The 18,182-nt window shown below is 44.3% G+C and overlaps 2 protein-coding genes across 2 annotated transcripts in view; both read left to right on the top strand.

The window, feature by feature from the left end:
• Nucleotides 1-13,684, top strand: part of LOC139378735 (laminin subunit beta-1-like) — a 30,138-nt gene extending 16,454 nt beyond the window's left edge. Inside the window, exons 19-33 of the mRNA XM_071121181.1 lie at nucleotides 104-335; nucleotides 518-681; nucleotides 1,125-1,349; nucleotides 1,430-1,647; nucleotides 3,752-3,848; nucleotides 6,145-6,514; nucleotides 6,655-6,839; nucleotides 7,019-7,260; nucleotides 7,377-7,583; nucleotides 7,766-7,910; nucleotides 8,118-8,325; nucleotides 8,701-8,842; nucleotides 9,402-9,578; nucleotides 9,909-10,068; nucleotides 10,231-13,684. Coding sequence (XP_070977282.1) covers nucleotides 104-335; nucleotides 518-681; nucleotides 1,125-1,349; nucleotides 1,430-1,647; nucleotides 3,752-3,848; nucleotides 6,145-6,514; nucleotides 6,655-6,839; nucleotides 7,019-7,260; nucleotides 7,377-7,583; nucleotides 7,766-7,910; nucleotides 8,118-8,325; nucleotides 8,701-8,842; nucleotides 9,402-9,578; nucleotides 9,909-10,068; nucleotides 10,231-10,367 — 2,909 coding nt within the window. The 3' untranslated portion in view covers nucleotides 10,368-13,684. The remainder of the gene's footprint in view (nucleotides 1-103; nucleotides 336-517; nucleotides 682-1,124; nucleotides 1,350-1,429; nucleotides 1,648-3,751; nucleotides 3,849-6,144; nucleotides 6,515-6,654; nucleotides 6,840-7,018; nucleotides 7,261-7,376; nucleotides 7,584-7,765; nucleotides 7,911-8,117; nucleotides 8,326-8,700; nucleotides 8,843-9,401; nucleotides 9,579-9,908; nucleotides 10,069-10,230) is intronic.
• Nucleotides 13,685-14,669: 985 nt separating this feature from the next.
• The window catches only part of LOC139379358 (synapsin-3-like), a 121,917-nt gene continuing 118,404 nt past the window's right edge, over nucleotides 14,670-18,182 (top strand). The window contains exon 1 of the mRNA XM_071122165.1: nucleotides 14,670-14,709. The gene's annotated coding sequence lies outside the window, so the exon portion shown is untranslated. The remainder of the gene's footprint in view (nucleotides 14,710-18,182) is intronic.

Raw genomic sequence — 18,182 nt, 5'->3', positions numbered from 1 at the left:
CCACTCTCTTTTCCCCTCTTATCTTCCTCTTTGCTCCACCCCTCCTTCCCCTCTCCCTATTACGCCCTCCCTCCCCTCCCACCTCTCCCTCCTCTCTCCCCAGGCTGTGAGTGTAGTCCTATGGGCTCTGTGAACGCTTTCTGCCACGAGGCCACAGGTCAGTGCGAGTGTGTTCCAGGGGCGTCAGGGCGTCAGTGTGCCCACTGCCTGCCAGGCTATTGGGGCTTCCCTCAATGCCAGCCCTGTCAGTGTAACGGCAACAGCGACTACTGCCACCCTCAGACTGGGGAGTGCCAGGGCTGCCGCGCCTTCACCACCGGGCACATGTGTGAAAGGTACTGTGTGAAATTATACCATCTTAAAATTAGAACCAGCTAATATACCACACACCAAACCACAGTGCAGGACACAGCTGCATATTTCACTGTCATGCTTCCTCTTATCAGTACCAAGCGCGTGTGTGTGTATATGTGAGTGTTTACCTTGCCTCTTATCATGTCTTACCCCGTGCCTACAGGTGTCTGGATGGTTACCATGGCGACCCAGTGTTGGGTTTGGGGGGTCACTGCCGCCCCTGCATGTGTCCCGACGGGCCGGGGAGCGGGCGCCAGTACGCAGACAGCTGCTACCAGACCGCCGACAACTACCAGCTGGTCTGTGCCTGCAGCCCTGGATACAGAGGTTAGACACACACACACACGCACACACACACGGACACGTGCACATGCACCCACACACACACCGCATCACACACAACACGCCATACATTGTTCTCCCAGTCCTAGTACACATTTTCCCTGAAATGACAGAGCTAGCAGAATCCCCTCTGCTCCTGGTCATAATGGGCAGGTAGTATCTACAGGGACAGTGAGTGTCTGTGAGAGATCCCACAGATACCGCTCTCACTGGAACAGGAGGCCAGTCCACTGCCTGTAACTGTTTACGACTGTTTACAATTGTTCTATGACTGTTTTATGAGTGTTTACAACCTTGCCATGACTGCAATGTACTACTCACTGCAGCCAATGGACAGTTCTGCTTCCTTACGGATTAATAACTGTAGGTGTGTGTGTGTGTCTGTGTGTGTAAACAGTTCGGAATTCACCTTTCCTTCTCTTCCGTAGGAGCCAGGTGTGACGAGTGTGCCCCAGGTCACTATGGTAACCCCCAGGTGCCCAGCGGGCGCTGTCTGCCCTGCCAGTGTAACGACAACATCGACCAGCTGGACCCGGGGTCCTGCGACGCTCGCACAGGCGTCTGCCTCAAATGCCTGCACCATACCGAGGGCTATGGCTGCCAGCGCTGCAAGCTGGGTTACTACGGCAACGCCGCCAGCCAGAGCTGCAGGAGTGAGTACAGTTAGACAGTGTGTGTATATATGTAGTGTGTGTGTGTGTGTGTGTGTGTAACTGTCTTTCTCTCTCTGTAGGGTGTATGTGTTATTCAGTGGGCACAATGTCGGAGGCGTGTCTGTCTCCGGGGGAGTGTCACTGTGACCTGCAGACTGGCCAGTGTCCCTGCCGGCCTAACGTGATTGGCCAGAACTGCGACCGCTGTGCCCTTGATACGTTCAACATTGGAAGCGGAAAGGGCTGCCAGACCTGTGACTGTGACCCAACCCACTCCTTTGGGACGTCGTGCAATGAGGTGAGAGCCACAACTGTCCTCACCCTCACCCGTTCTGCCAGTCACATTCTGTTAAAGGTCCCCAGAACACACACATCCCTGGGTCGCTCGTCTTTTCAGATCGCTGCAGCTAGCGCCTGGAACGAGCTGCAACAAACACTCAAACTGGACAGTTTTATCTCAATCTCTTCATTCAAATACTCAATCATGTACACTCTTACTGACAGTTGTGTCTGCTTTGCATGATGTATTGTTGTCTCTACCTTCTTGCCCTTTGTGCTGTTGTCTGTGCCCAATAATGTTTGTAACATGTTTTGTGCTGCTACCATGTTGTGTTGCTACCATGTTGTTGTCATGTTGTGTTGTCATGTGTTGCTGCCTTGCTATGTTGTTGTCTTAGGTCTCTCATTTTGTAGTGTTGTGTTGTCTCTCTTGTCGTGATGTGTGTTTTGTCCTATATCTATATATATTTATTTATATTTTTATCCCCCGTCACCGCAGGAGGTATTTTGCCTTTTGGTAGGTTGTCATTGTAAATAAGAATTTGTTGTTAAGTGACTTGCCTAGTTAAATAAAGGTTCAATAAAATAAAATACCCCATCCTTCCAAAGCAACTCCCACACCCCATGTTGTCACCCAACTCATCTACACACAGCACACACACATTTGGCCAGTGTTACCTGGTGTTGATTTTCAATGTAACATTTTTACACTCAGTGGTGTAAAAGAACCCCAGTGTTGGTGTAAGTAACCAGAGTTGAACCAAAACCACGCCCATCTTTATCATATTTCCCAGCATGCTCTATTACAGGTAGATTTTTAGAATTGTTTGTTTCAATATCTATGTTTTTGCATGTGAATTGATGAATTAATATTATGCTACACAAATATAAATAACATACATTTTCTAACCGAATCCAAGCTGTTACTTGGATTTTTTTTTACCCGTTACTGAAAAGGTTTCTCCAGTTTAGATGCTTTAGCTCAGGGATCATCAATGATGTTTAGCTGTTGGATGTTTTTTTTCTTAAGCGGATGGCCAGGGGGCCTGGAACATAATGACAAATCATTTGCAATAATACTTGACTAAAACAGAAGAATTTCAAAGCTTGCTTACATTTGTATACAATCTCAAATATCTCTTTATTATGAATGTGAATATTTTGGAACAGATTTCCAAAATAATAATCACTTTGAGCTGATTTACTGGTGTTTTTACAATATTTGATGTGCAACAATAAAAACCATTTTTAAAAATTGGATCAGGAAACTAGGTGGGCCAAACGTTGGGGAACCCTGCTTTATGTCGTCTCATGTCTTAGTCTTCCCAACCCTGGCAGTTATCCCGAGTGCAGGTTACAGGTGAATACAAATTCCAAGTGCTGGATATCCCCACTCTGGCTGGATTCCAATAAGAATTACACAACACTTTGCAAGCCAGCACAATGTGACTTGCAGGCCTGATGTGGTCTGTATACCACGTGTTTCAATACGCTGTATTAACGTAAACACTTATCTTGACCTGGGATCTTATCCTAGGTCAGCACTCCTACTCTGAAACTCTGTATACAATACAGGCCACTGTCCATTGTACAGTGTGTAGCAAGAATACTCTCCTCTAACCTGGAGATGGTACATGAAACATGACCGGCTGACCAGGTGAATCCAGGCGAAAGCTGGTTGACTTGTGACTTGTTGAAACTCCTTCGGGATCGGTGTCCCTTCCACGGGACAGTTGAGCTTATGTAGGCCAATGCGATTAAAATGAGGTTGTAAGTAACAAGACAATTTCCCAGGACATAGACATATCTGATATGGGCAGAAAGCTTACATTCTTGTTCATCTAGCTGCACTGTCCAATTTACAGTAGCTATTACAGTGAAAGAATGACCATGCTATTGTTTGAGGAGAGGGCACAATTTTGAACATGAAAATGTATTAATAAAGGCACTTCCATCAGTGTAGATGAAAGGGAGGAGGTTAAAGGTTAAAGAAGGATGTGGGGGGAGGGGGGGGCAACTCAAAATTAGGAAGTTGTTCTTAATGTTTTGTACACTCAGTGTACATTGCATGTTCATAATGCTGACATGTTGTGTTGTCTTGTATTGTCTTGTGTGTTTTCTAGCTGTCAGGGCAGTGCTCGTGCAGGTCAGGTTTCGGGGGAAGAAAATGCAACGAGTGCCGAGATAAGTTCTGGGGAGACCCTGAGGTCAAATGTCAAGGTAAGTAACTCTGGCTGGGATTTTGAGTAGCAGTAGAAAGTACAAAGTATGTGTGTGGATTCCTTCCCATGACTGCCTGAAACATCATGAAGCTGAAACATGTGCAACAGGGTATCGAAGAGCGCCATTGCTTCCTCTCCAAGTGGGTCTCTCTCTGAATTTACTGGGGTCTGGAGAAACACTCTTAGAGAGGGGTTCTGTGTGTTTTGCATCGGTCTCTTTGAGTAAACAGTCTCTCACGGTCTCGTTCTCATGACCGGTGGTTCCCATGAGTGACTGGGCTGGATTTTTTTGCGTTACAGTTTTCTCACAGAGTGTGTGTTTGTGTGTTATCAGACTTCAGCGGAGTGGATGTCTCTGGAGATACTGAAGTGGCTTTCATGCTTCCGTGTCTGTCCTTGAATCAGTGTGTGCATGTGTGTCACCAGTGTGGTGTTAGTTGGCTCTAAATTACTCCTCCCTGTCTATATCTCTACATGGTCTATTGCCTGCTGAACAACTGACTGACAAACAGGCCAGTTTCAATCAATCACCGCATCTGGAGAAATGTCGGTCTTATAGAAGTTGGCACACCCTCAGAGAGACAGTGAAAGAGAGAGAGAGGAGAGAGGGAGGGAGAGAGGGGGGGGGGGGAGATTTTGAGAGTGAAATTCTGGGAATAACTCCTTGGCTCATGTGAGAATCAGAGGCAGATGTTCCCAGCGATCAGAGAAATCCTGTCGTGGTCTTATTCCTGTGGCTTAGGAATTCCTGCAGCATTCCCAAACTGCCTGTAAAGTTAGTCTGGCCTCCTGGCTCTGTCCTCGCCCTATCATCGCTCTGTGTGTATACTGCATGCATGTGTGTGTATGTGTATGAGTGTGTGTGTGTGTTTGACATAGAGAGAGAGAGATAAAGAGAGACACTTTTGAGGATTGACACATGACCCTCTTAACCCACATCTGCGTGCGTGCGTGCGTGCGTGCGTGCGTGCGTGCGTGCGTGCGTCAGATAAAAATGACTAACTGAGAACGACTACCGTGGCAGGTGACTAACTCCAAAAGGAATTACACATCACTTTGCAAGCCAGGATAATGTGACTTGCAGGCTGTAAAACAGGAGTTTCAGACCACTGTGTTAGGATGTAACTAGGCCCCAAAGAAAGGCCTTACGATGTACGTATGTAATGTATTGTCATAAAGAGTTAATTTTACACTGGGAAATATACAAATAATATAGAATACATGCTCAACTTGAATTGTATGTTCACTCAACCTAAAATTCAAAGTTGAGTGAACATACAATTCAACTTAAAAATATATGTTGGTTCAGCAACACTGAGTGTTCAAGACTCCAAACGTTTGCACTCAGAACAGCCTCAATTCTTCGGGACTCTACAAGGTGTTGGCTGGATGTCCTTTGGTTCGTGGACCATTCTTGGTACACACGGGGATGATCTTGGTACACACATGTTGAGTGTGAAAAACCCAGCAGCGCTGCAGTTCTTGGTACAAACCGGTGCGCCTGGCACATACTACCATACCCTGTTCAAAGGCTCTGAAATATTTTGTCTTTAACCATTAACCCTCTGAATGGCACACATGCGCAATCCGTGTCTCAATTGTCTCAAGGCTTAAATCCTTCTTTAACCTGTCTCCTCCCCTTCATCTACACTGATTGAAGTGGATTTAACAAGTGACATCAATAAGGGATCATAGTCAGTCTATGTCATGGAAAGAGCAGGTGTTCTTAATGTTTTGTACATCAAATGTTGAGCAAACTCACAACCCTATTGCAGCTGGTTGCTTTATAATTGTATGTTGAACATTTTTTTTTTTTGGTGCATCAATCACCCTCTTCAAAAGCTTAGGCAACAGTAATGGCTGCTAACCGCGTATATACACCCTTTCCTGTTCTCCATTCCCCACATTCTTTCACTGTGACTTACTCCATCACTCTATTCCTCGCCTTCTCCTCTCCTCCACTCTAGAGGTTAGAGGGCTTGTCTCTGCTGTGCTTCAGACTGGGGGGGGGGGGGGGTCAAAATGGTGATAGAGTTTATAGGTCACGGCTACCTGTGGGTTTATTTACTCGCAACGCAGGACTGTTGAGACGTTAATAATATAGTTTTTCAATACCTCTGTTTCCCTAGGGTGGGCTTTTAAAGGGCACAGACCTGTTATCATATCACTATGAGTTCCTTTCCTTGTACCCTCATTTCCTTTCCATTATCACAACTGTTTTCACCTCAAGTCAACTATAGGTATGTGCTTAACCCTTTTCTCTCTTCTCCTCTTTCCGCTTTCTCTCCCTCCAGCGTGTGACTGTGACCTGCGTGGCATCGCCAGCGAGCAGTGCCACCGTTCGTCCGGCCAGTGTGTGTGTGTGGAGGGTGTGTCTGGGCCCAGGTGTAACCAGTGTGCCAGAGGGTACCATGGGACGTTCCCCGCCTGCGAACGATGCCACCAGTGCTTTGCCGAGTGGGACCGCGTGGTAGGGGAACTGTCCAATCAGACTCAGCGTTTGAAGGATCATGTGACAGAGCTCCAGACCAGTGGGGTGACGGCGCCGTACACAGACACTGTTAGCAGTCTGGAGATTAGTGCTAATGCTATCAGTGCGATAGTAGAGAACAACCCCGCTATACAGAAGATGGAAGATGTACAACAGATGATGCAGCAGGCCACGTATGTACACACAAACACGCACCTGCATACACACATTTACACGTTGAAATGATCTGTTCGGATGCTTGATGTTATGGTCAGTCCATGTCAACTCTAATGAAAATACTATTCTCTCGTGTGTGTGTGTGTGTGTGTAACAGTGAGCTGGTGGCAGACCTGAACGAGAGGCTGAACGTCTCAGAGGATTCCCTGTCCCGTCTCGTTGTCAATGCCAACGACACCGAGGCCAGTCTGGACGCACTGAGAAAGCAGGCCCAAGAGCTAGAGAGATCAGTCACAGACATTCGAGACCACATAAAGACCGTGAAGAACTCTAACATAGAGGGTGAGAGAGGAGGGAGAAAAGAGAGGGTGTACAGTATGCATGATATCATTACTAGTTCTGACACACCCCTGTGCCCTGTGTGTGTGTGTTTTATTTGTGTATGTGTGTGTGTGTGTGTGTGTGTGTGTGTGTGTGTGTGTGTGTGTGTGTGTGTGTGTGTGTGTGTGTGTGTAATGCAGGAGCGATGGACACCATCACCAAGGCCCACTTGGAGTCTAAGAGGGCGGAGATCCGTGCCAATCAGACCACCAGTTACCCCGACAACACTTTGGAACAGTCAGCTACACTACGGCGTGAAGCGGAGGCCAGACTGAGCCAGAACCAGGCGGAGTTTGACCTGAGACAACAGAAACACACAGAGAGACTGGAGAGGCTCGCCACAGAGCTCAACACTCTTGACCTATCAGAGCTCAGCAAGAAGGTAAATCTGACCTATCAGTAGCCAATTATCATCGCACTTCTTCACCATACTGATTTTTGATTGGTCCCTGGTTTTACAGTGCTCTTACCCAATTGGTGTGTTTTCTCTCTGTGCAGACATGTGGAGCAGCTGGGGGGGAGGAGGGGTGTGCTGCGTCCCCCTGTGGAGGGGTGGGGTGTGTGTCGGAGGACGGCAACCTTCGCTGTGGTGGGGAGGGGTGTGAGGGTTTGGTCACACAGACACAAAGCACTCTGAAAACAGCCAAGGACTTCGACCAGGAAATCCTCTCCACCCTGCAGGAAGTGGACAAGCTCTCTAGGATGGTGGGAACTGTAGTTTTTTACACTCCGGGCCGAATCCTAACTTGAGATTCACGCATATAACTTACATGATTATCATAGTAACTAGAGCATAGAATATCTGCTTGCTCCAGCACAAGCATTGGTCTGTTGAGGAGTGTGTACCTTACTGTGTTTGAGTTAACATGTCCTGTGGCGCCCTCTAGGTGTGGGAGGTGAAGGTGCGTGCGGGCGAGGCGAAGTTGAATGCTGAAGAGGTGCTGCTGAAGTCCAACCAGAGCAGAGATAGAGTGGAACAGAGCAACGAGCAGCTCCGCAGCCTCATCAAGGAGATACGAGGCCTACTCACTAGTGAGTATACACACATTTTTCAAAGAGCAGGCCTCAATATTTCAGTGTACTGTACAGACAAACTAAATTATCACTGACAATCAGGGCTCCAGCTCTTCTTTTCTCATGATTGGTTATGCTTGTGATTAGAACTGATTGTAATTGATTGTGGTAGATCCCCTGTGTATGGCTCTTTGAGTCTAATTAGCTCTGTTTCCACGGTGACAGACGACCGTGCCAAAGTGGAGGTTATTGAAGCGGTTTCAAATGAGGTGTTGGCCCTGGAGATGCCCACATCGCCCGAGCAGCTGGAGGCCCTGACCAAGAAGATCAGAGACAGGGTGGGAACCCTCACCAGCGTGGAGGACATCCTCAGTCAGAGTGCCAACGACATACACACTGCAGAGAGGCTGCTGGAGCAGGCCCGCACCGCCAGGTAAGATGCACGCATGCACACACACACACAAAACACGTACACACAAATGCACACACATAGCATGCACGAACGCAGGCAGACACAAACACATACAGACCCACACACAGGCTAACACACACACTCCCCAAGCTGACAAGGTAAAAATCTGTCGTTCTGCCCCTGAACAAGGCAGTCAACCCGCTGTTCCCTGGGCGCTGAAGACGTGGATGTTGATAAAGGCAGCCCTCCGCGCTGCTCTGATTCAGAGGGGTTGGGTTAAATGTGGAAGACACATTTCAGTTAAAGGCATTCAGTTGCACAACTGACTTTCCCTTTTCCCTAATAAATGCACACAGAACCACCACATTGACAAATTCACATACAATCTCCTCTCAGTCAGGAGGTGTCTGAGATGAAGGAGACAGCTGCCCTGGTGAAGGAAGCTCTGGAAACGACTGAGCGTGCTCAGAATGCTACCATCGATGCCGTCAAACAGGCCCACAACAACACCAGGGGAACACTTGACCTCATCACATCTGTAAGTCACCTCTGACGAGGCTTTCAGTTGTGTCTAAGCACACAGCGGCACTTCTCTTGATTGTGGTTTTATTATATTAGGCTCATGTTTTTAGAGTTTTCAGGCTATGCATTGAGAGATATGTGGGAGTTTTGTAGAAATACACATTCCATACAAGGTCTCTAAAAGTGTGTATTGTGTGATGTGTGGGCTTGCATCTGTGTGTGCATGCTTACATGAGTGTGTGTGTGTGTGTGTGTGTGTGTGTGTGTGTGTGTGTGTGTGTGTGTGTGTGTGTGTGTGTGTGTGTGTGTGTGTGTGGGCTGGTGACTCCTTGTTGGGACCAAAAATTCCCCATGTCCCCATCAGAACAAAGGCTATTTTAAGCTTAAGAGTTAGGGTTACAGGTTAAGGTTAGTGTTAGGCGTAAGATTAGGGTTAGGCTAATGGTTAGGGGAAATAGGTTTAGGGAAAATAGGATTTCGAATTTTAGGTCCCCACGAGGATAGAAGACCAATACATGTGTGTGTGTTTGCGTCTGTGCTTGAATACATTTTAACATGTGTTTGTGTGTTTACAGGTGGAGTCGGAGACGGCGGAGTCGGAGCTGCGTCTGAGTAACGCCACACTGCGTCTGCTGCAGCTGGAGAGAGACGTGACTCTGCTGAGAGAGAGCAGCCTGGGCACCCGCCACCACACACAGCACACTGAGAGACTGTCTGAGACCGCTAGGCAGGATGCAGAGCAGGCCCTGCAGGTACACACACACACACACACACACACACACACACACACACACACACACACACTCATGTAAGCATGCACACACAGATGCAAGCCCACACATCACACAATACACACTTTTAGAGACCTTGTATGGAATGTGTATTTCTACAAAACTCCCACATATCGCTCAATGCATAGCCTGAAAACTCAAACACACATGCACACACACAGCCAAGAATTTTACCTGCCAACCCATTCTCAATGTGTGTGTGTGTGTGTGTGTGTGTGTGTGTGTGTGTGTGTGTGTGTGTGTGTGTGTGTGTGTGTGTGTGTGTGTGTGTGTGTGTTTTATTGCGTGTAGGAGTTTGACTTGGAGGTGAAGGGTAAATACAGTGTTGTGGAGGGCTTGGTGGTGACGAAGGCAGAGGGCGTGTCTGACGCCAGGAAGAGGGCGGAGCTACTGCAGCAGGAGGCCAAGGAGTTGCTCACCCAGTCCAGTGTAAAACTACAGAGATTCAGAGGTAACACACACACGCACACATATGCATACCCACACACACACACACACACACACACACATGCGTAAATTCACGCATGCATGCATATGCATATGCACATGCACACATGCACACACGCGTGCACACACACACCTACTCTCTAATGACATCACTGTGTGTTTCCAGAGTTGGAGAGGTCGTATGCGGCCAACCAGCGTACTCTGGAGGCCAAGACAGTTCAGCTGGCCGGGCTGGAGAAAACGGCACGCCAGCTGCTCAATGACATCAGCCAGAAAGTAATGGTCTACAGCACCTGTTCTTAGGGTAACCATGCCAACAGCATCCCTGGCAATGCCTGCCCGGATGTCATACCAGAGATTATGACGATGTCTTCTTTAGTGCCAAAGAGATAATATGACAATCACTCAGGAGAGTCCAAAGACCAAAAGCAGTATTTTACCACTAAGAACCAAGTATTCCATAAAAAAAATATATTTCTGTATGAAACGGGTCTCTAAGCCATATAAGCTATTATCACAAGTAATACATGTTTTAACCATAAGAGTGCACATAGATTTCATGATTTTAGATTCTATGGAAATGTTTTTTATAATCGTGTCTGTAAAGATATTAAAATGTGTCTGGACTGAAGCATACGAGAGCCTATTCAATTGTATGATACAATTTGTACCCATCAACCTATTGCTGTAATTTAACTTTTTAATATAAAGTAAAACTGCATCTTATTTTTTTTGTGCAAAAAATGCCTAGTCAACATTGCCTAGTTCACCTCTACCTAAAATTAGATACTTTTGAAACGTACAGTATTTGGTGTTTGCTTTCCCCTAGTGGCAATCTGAAAAAACTGTACCCTCTTTCTGCTGCATTTTTCATAATCTCTAGGGAGTAGCAGCACATACACAATTTCAGCTTAGTTTTCCGTTATGGAGTCCAATTCAATTACAGGCAAATGTACTTCCATCACGTTTAACTGTAATAACATGCTATCCACTCTGCCAACTGAAACAACCTTACTCATTCACTGTCATTGAAAATATACTGTAAAACAGCCTACCTTCTTATCAATTTGGGCAGTTAGAGTTCTGCTTGTCTTTCTCCTGCCTTTTCTCTTACACCCTCAGTGTCTCTGCCCCCCCCCCCCCCCACCCTTTCTCTCTCTCTCTCTCTCTCGCAATATTGATGCAAGGTGATTTGTAGATCAGTGATTCTGAACAGTTCTTTCCTCAGGCTGATCCTGTTGAGCATGCATAATGAACATCTCTCTCATCCTCCCATGAATCCCTCCTTCCTCTCCGGAGGGTTTCCTCCTCTGTGACCATCACACTGTATCCCCACCCAGTGACTCAGACTTGCTCTGAGCAAATGAGATACAAATGGCACCAGCAGTGTTCCGCCTGGACCTCTTCATCAAATGAGATTTGGCAGGAAGCAATCAATATGGCGGCCTTCCCTCCCTCTGAAATTAGCTCTTTCCATTTAGTGCTGCAAATCAGTCAGGCATCACTGTTTTCCCTTACATATTAACCCCACTCCAGCATATCTGTGAGATAAATTGCTTTCGAAAGTGGTTCAGCCAGTCCCTTCCCCTGTGTACAGTATTTATAGTACAGTGGTTTGACTGCATGATGTGAATGCTTGTACAATTATATCATTTTTAATACATCACAAAAGTCATCCTGCAGTGCAATGCTTCATTCTAGACACATATTTTTTCATCAGCTAGCATGGATGACTCTCCGAAAACCTTATACCATGCCTAACCTCATCATCCATTTGCAGAACAGCTAAATAGAGCTATCCTGTAAAAAAAAAACACAGCTGTGCCTTGCAGGCTGGTCAGCCCATCCATCGTACGACAGTAAACAGCCATTGACCTTAACTTAACTTAACATCACCTTCCTGTTTGGACCATTTGATTAGCAGCCACTTGGCCTTGAGACGGCTACAGCTGCCGGGCGGATAGGAGAATGATGTGGTTCCCATGTAGCTGGTCACGGGGCACTTCTCAATATCAGCATGTGTCTGCAAGTGTGGTAGAGTGTGGTTTTCCTGAATTGATGAGATATTAATTAAATATGACTCCTTCCTCTCTCTCCTTGGCCCATTCTCACTGGGGTCTGAGATGTGTTTACCTTACTTTGTGCCGAGTCATTGTACTGCCGATGACGCTGCTCTGATCTCTCTGATACACTTACAGCAGGAAGATGGTGAGGAAGCATTTTAGAGCAGCCGCCAGACCACAGAAGGGCTGCAGAGAGGAGAGAGAGAGGGAGAGAGAGAGAGGTAGGGAGAGCAAGTTAGAGGGAGAAAGGGAGAGAGAGAGAATCAGTCAATCAAATAAACATTTGATTTAATTACCACTTTTGAAGAAAAAAAAAACGTTTGACACAAAGTTCTTCCCAGTAACCCAGTCTGCTCCAAAGACAAGGCAGGTTGTTGCAGAGGAAAGTTGGAGAGGGCTTGGAAGTCAGTCAGGTCACTGTTTCTTTATGATTAAGGTCTATGGCATGGACGACACTTTCCTATGAGGATCCGCTGTAATTTCTCATGACATAGGTAGGTGTCTGCTGATTTAAACGTGGGATGGCATTGTTGATTAAAATCATTGGACACTGTGCAGAACACACTTATTTTCTGCGTCAGAGCTAGCCATCATACACAATTTGAATCAATACTGGAATGTACAAGGTGCTAAAACATTCAACTATCAATTACTGGATATAGAGAGACTCCTAAATATCATATCCAAATAAAAAAGCAAAAAAGCGTGGTTTCCCTCTGCAGTGAATCATTTAAACGAATATGCTCATTAAAGAGTCTCCTCTGGCAGTGGTCTACTATTGATTGATGTGGTACATTTCAGTGGACACAACGACAACAGCGACAAAAAAAATGATAAGTGGGCTGGGTGTCAAAAGGGCTTTGAAATCAAAAGCTGAACTTTGGCAGAAGCTCCAACGTTGCAGTCTGAGTATTAAATCAAATAGTTATTGCATTTGAAATATTCAGAAACAATTTAGTGTTTGTTGTTGTTGTCACTGAACTTCTGAACGCTCACTCACAAAGAAATGACAACCCCTCGGATCAAGCCGTTAAAAACAAATACTGCATGACTTTGATAAAGGGAGTAAGTCACACTGTGCCTCTTGCATCATACTAATACTATGATCTTGAAACGTTTCAAACCACTGACTTGCTATGAAGCTCAAATGCAATAGACATTGAAACTCTTTGAATGTTTAATAGTTACATTCTAATGCCTCTGTTATCAACCCAACAAGCAATTGATATTTGTATTATGCCTGAAATGAATTTGTCTGCTTATAGGCACAATGATATCTTTTACCAAGGGAATCAATGGGAGTCAGCATCTGTGAATGTACTGTGTTTTTCCCTGGAAGGAGGAGCAAGGAACTGCTCACTAAATTCAAATTAGCATATAAACTTTCCAATATTTAGGCTTTAGTTAATTCAGTCAGCATTGTTTTAATTAATTAAAAAAGTTTCCAATCCAGTCACCCTGGAAAGTTTCCAAAATGAGGCAACGTCTTTTCATATAGCCTACTAGAAGAGGTGTTTCCCCAATACAAATAAAACCTGTAAATGTTTATAATAACAATCAGGAATTTGCGTCATTATTAGTTATTACACAGCACTAAGCAAAGGCATTAAGTTTGAGAGTTAGAGCTTTGACTCATTCAATCCCGGAATGATCATTGAAAGTAGTGGTGAAGTGTACTCTTGTGTGACAGGTTTTCTGGCACTACACGCTTAGAAAAAAAGGTGCTATCTAGAATCAAAAAGGGTTCGGTGGCTGTCCCCATAGGAGAACCCTTTGAAAAACCCTTTTGGTTCCAGGTAGAACCATTTTGGGTTCCATGTATAACCCTTTTCACAGAGGGTTCGACATGGAACCCCAAAAGAGTTCTACCTGGAACCAAAAAAAAGGTTATCCTATGGGGACAGCTGCAGAAGACTTTTGGAAGCCTTTTTGTCTAAGAGTGTCTGGGATAGGGAGCATTGAGACAGTAAACAAGTATGTTACAATTGTGGAGGGCATCATTTTGCAAAGGTAATTTAATTAATATTTGCCATAAAGAGATTGTGGTCTGACTCTGGATAGGTTAAAACACACCGGTGTCCCAAGAATATACATAACAGAAATTATTACTTCTGTCTGAGATCCAAATAATTATTAAGCCTATACAAGATATATGATTCCAAATTAATATAAATATTTTCTGTTTTTTATGTGGTGTGTGTGTGTGTGTGTGTGTGTGTGTGTTTTCAAGGAAGTAGGGCTTCCCTGGAAATCAGTAGCCCATAAAACACCTACCTGGAGTCTCTCTTATCTCTCAGCACTGGATTTGTCTGAACTGAATATTCAATGCTGCCACATCCTTGAAATATTAAATATTAATATTCCACAAGTCAAAGAAATGATGAGGGATGCTATTAAATACCACAAATTAATTGACCAATGAGGTAACCAGGGGATCTCAGGAATGGATGCATTATGCAGCTCCCAGCATGCATTGTGGGATACAAAGGAGACTGGTGGATTCTGAAGCGCGAGCTGGTGAGGATTGTGACACGAGCGCAAGGGGAGCATCATCCAAACACTTTGTGTTACCAGATACCCAGGTAAAACATTACAGAAAAATTGATTCGGCCCGTAGTTCAATGTGGTGTCTCTGTGCATGTATTTTTTAATTCTCGGTCCACCGCTCTCAGCTGAAATGGATCATTCACCATACTAACGAAACGGTTACTTCGAGTACGTTAGCGTATTTCCGCCGCTGGTTATATTTATTTGCGCAGGCTAATTAGCGCGTTGCAGTCAGGGCTGTTTGCCTGCGACAGTACACGGGGTACCGGGTAGTCGGTAACTGTGTGCGGCAATAATCTGTTCATTAATATCTTGAGATTTATTGATTGGTTTGGGTTGAAAAGGGAATTCCAGCATGCAGCTAGGACATTGTTACACGCACCTGCGTTCCTAATTGGGCTTATCAATCAGATTTTCTTTGTATTTAGTGAATCCCAACCCTCTGCATCAACATATTTGGCATGTTTTATACAACAATTATGTATAGCAAAATGATATGATCTACCAAATATACCAAAATAATGCTATTTTATGCCGAGCGAGTGAACGCACTTGTTGAAAATGTCACGGTTCCTGTTTTCTTTTTCGTTCCAAGTTGATAGGAAACTAGACTGTTCATCATCATGCAGTTTGTCTATTAAGCTACTGAAGGCTGTATGAAAATGCTTATATATTTTTATCTATAGAATCCTATCCATGTCTAGAGATGTTGTCATTGATTTAACTCAACGTTGTGCATGTGCTGTCAGCCTGTGACTGAGTAGATAGCTAGTGAGCTGTAGCCTGGATCCTCTCTGCCAGTGTTTCCCCTTGATTCTTTAGTCCGTCTGAGAATCCAAAATGTTCAATTGAATTTATTGGCTATGTACCACAGACAAAGTCGGTACTAGTGAGTCTTTCTTTAGGCTCTGATCTGGGATTCTTGACGATCTCAACAGGAAGCCATAATCTGGTGAATAAACACCATTCAATATTGAATAGCTTCTCCTTGAGATAGCTGGGAGTGTTCTGAGTGTTCAGTCTAATGAAGAGCTGTTAATGTTTAATTTGCTGATCTGGATATTTGCCCAATTTAGCTGTTTTTGCAGTAAATATAGAAATGCTGATGGCTAGTCCTTGTTGCAAATTAAAGTACAATAAGACAAACATTTTGTGTACTTGCCTGCTGATGGGCCATCTGCAGTGAGTGGTGGGTGATCTGAGGTTGACACCTGTTATGTCTTTCTGTGGCTGTGAGGTGATGCCATGCCTCTGATTGACCCTCTTGAGCCACTGCCTCATTCACTGCTACCAGGCCAAGGCTGCATGCAGGGAAAGGCACAGTCCAGCCCATCCCAGCCCCAAACATGCTGTGTAAACCCCTCCATGGATAAGACAAAGACATTGAGCAGGGAATATTAAGCTTTTAATGATGTCATCCATGTCTATGTATTTTATATACACACACACACACACACACACACAAAACAAATACACCGCAGTCCATGAAAAACGAATGGAAAATCCTTTAGTTAAGGAGAGAACTGTTGATGTGCATTTAGGTATATTTATGTATCCTCTTCTGCCTCCTAACTGTAGGACTGGTCACTTATGATGAAGTGGTGAGGGATTGGTTAAGTGGTTTGTGCCTATGGTTATGTAGCCCTGGCACTGTAGTGGCAGGCTGATAGGCCATCTAACGTCACCACCCTCTGTGGTCTCTAGGTGGCTGAGAGGTGATGATACAATGAGGGGATTTGATTAATGCCCCGGGCCTACCCTGGGTGAATCAGGTTAGCGTCGATTGCATTCATTTTGGAAGCGGGCTGCTTCCCGGGCATGAGCCAGGTGACCAGTTTTGACTGATGGCGAAGTGATGTAGGTTAAGCACGTGTAGTAATGAGAAATGTGGTTCTACCTCAAAAAGCACAAGAGGATTTCTGAAATTGTTTCTGTGGGTAGAAACATAAGAGAATACATTATTTTGTTAAAAGATTATTTGAACTCTGACAAATTAAGCTAATTGATTGTACCAAAATGTGCTATTTAAATTTATAGGATTCATATAATATTCAATAAATATAATGCCCAACATCTGATTTGGTGATCTTTTTAGTAATGATTTAAGATTTGAGAATACAAATAAAAATCCACCCACAGACTTCCCAAATCTTACACCAAAGGCAAGTTCTCTGTGTTTAACAAGTAGTATGACTCTGTGGCTTGGAGTATTGTTTATTCATACTACGTAATGTATTGTCACTGAATTTGGGGATTGGGTTTTCCCCCCTTCAGAGAAATTGGCCATTAAAGTCGCTTGCATTTCCCCCTATAAATTACTGTGAAGGTACTAGGTTTTGCCAACTAGATACTGCTGTTACTGCTACGCCCTTTCATCAATTTAGCTAGTTCTCTTGAGTGTATTAAATGGATCAAACTTTTTTTTAAATGCAAATTTGGGTAGAAAACCAATGGCTTTTGCTCATGATGAAAATAGTGTGGTCATCCTCAAGTCAAGCCAGTCCTCCATGAAACCAATTCAGTTTGTCCTCCTCTTAGCAACCTATTGCAGCTGTCTTAAGAGGGCTGTCCTTATGGTGCAATTCTCATATGAAGACTTTTCCTACAAGCCCAAAAATGTGATGGAAATTGGGCAAGTGACTTCAATGTTTCGCCAATCCTAATAAATTAATACGATTATAAACCATTACATACCAGTCACATGTTTTTCAATGAAATTATTAGGAAATATCTATGTTTGATTAGTGACATTTATTGTTAAACCCAAACCAATACCATTGCAAAACACTATACATAGGGCCCTATACAATCTGAGTAGCGGCGAATGCAGACATGGAATCATTAAAATTAAAACGGAATTCAACAATATAAAAACATGTATTGAACTCATTAGAAAATGTATTCATTTTACCAAGTTAATCATAAGACATGAACAACATGCATCAGTGATTTCATATTTTCATGCAACTTTCTGAAATGGCACAAGAATGCACTTGTGTGTTTGCGGTGCACGTGTATGTCTGCCCTTAGTGTAGCATTGATGCTAATGATTGATAACTTTCTTCTGGTAGAGATGGAAAGGCTTTCCCAAAAACCTTTTTTAAATTAAATGTTAACTGAAAAGTAACCTATGCCTAACTGGCAGAATGATATCCTGATTGTTTGCATTAATTCAGTGGCGATTTGTTTTGCGTATTCTGCAATCAGATGAGCTCTACAAAAACATTGCTAACCAAACAACTGTCTATTGCTGGTGCAGACTTGCATTAAAGGGTAACTACACCCAAAAAGAACAATGTCTTATATTTTTTCCAGACTTGAAAATGGGTCTCCTGATGGTTTTAAGGATTGTTGTGGACTTACAACACCCCATTTTGTTGTTTTTCTATAAAAAAAATGTGTGATTTGAGAGCGAAAACCTGGAAAAGAAATCTGAAGAACAGAAACAGACAGTTTGTGTGTGTTTGAATTGCTTTCATGGAGGACTGGCTTGAATTGTAAGGATGAC

Source organism: Oncorhynchus clarkii, chromosome 21 (genome assembly GCF_045791955.1).
Source record: "Oncorhynchus clarkii lewisi isolate Uvic-CL-2024 chromosome 21, UVic_Ocla_1.0, whole genome shotgun sequence".
Lineage (NCBI taxonomy): Eukaryota > Metazoa > Chordata > Actinopteri > Salmoniformes > Salmonidae > Oncorhynchus > Oncorhynchus clarkii.
The sequence above is the reverse complement of the archived record's forward strand: the minus strand, read 5'-3'. Positions and strand labels throughout refer to the sequence as shown.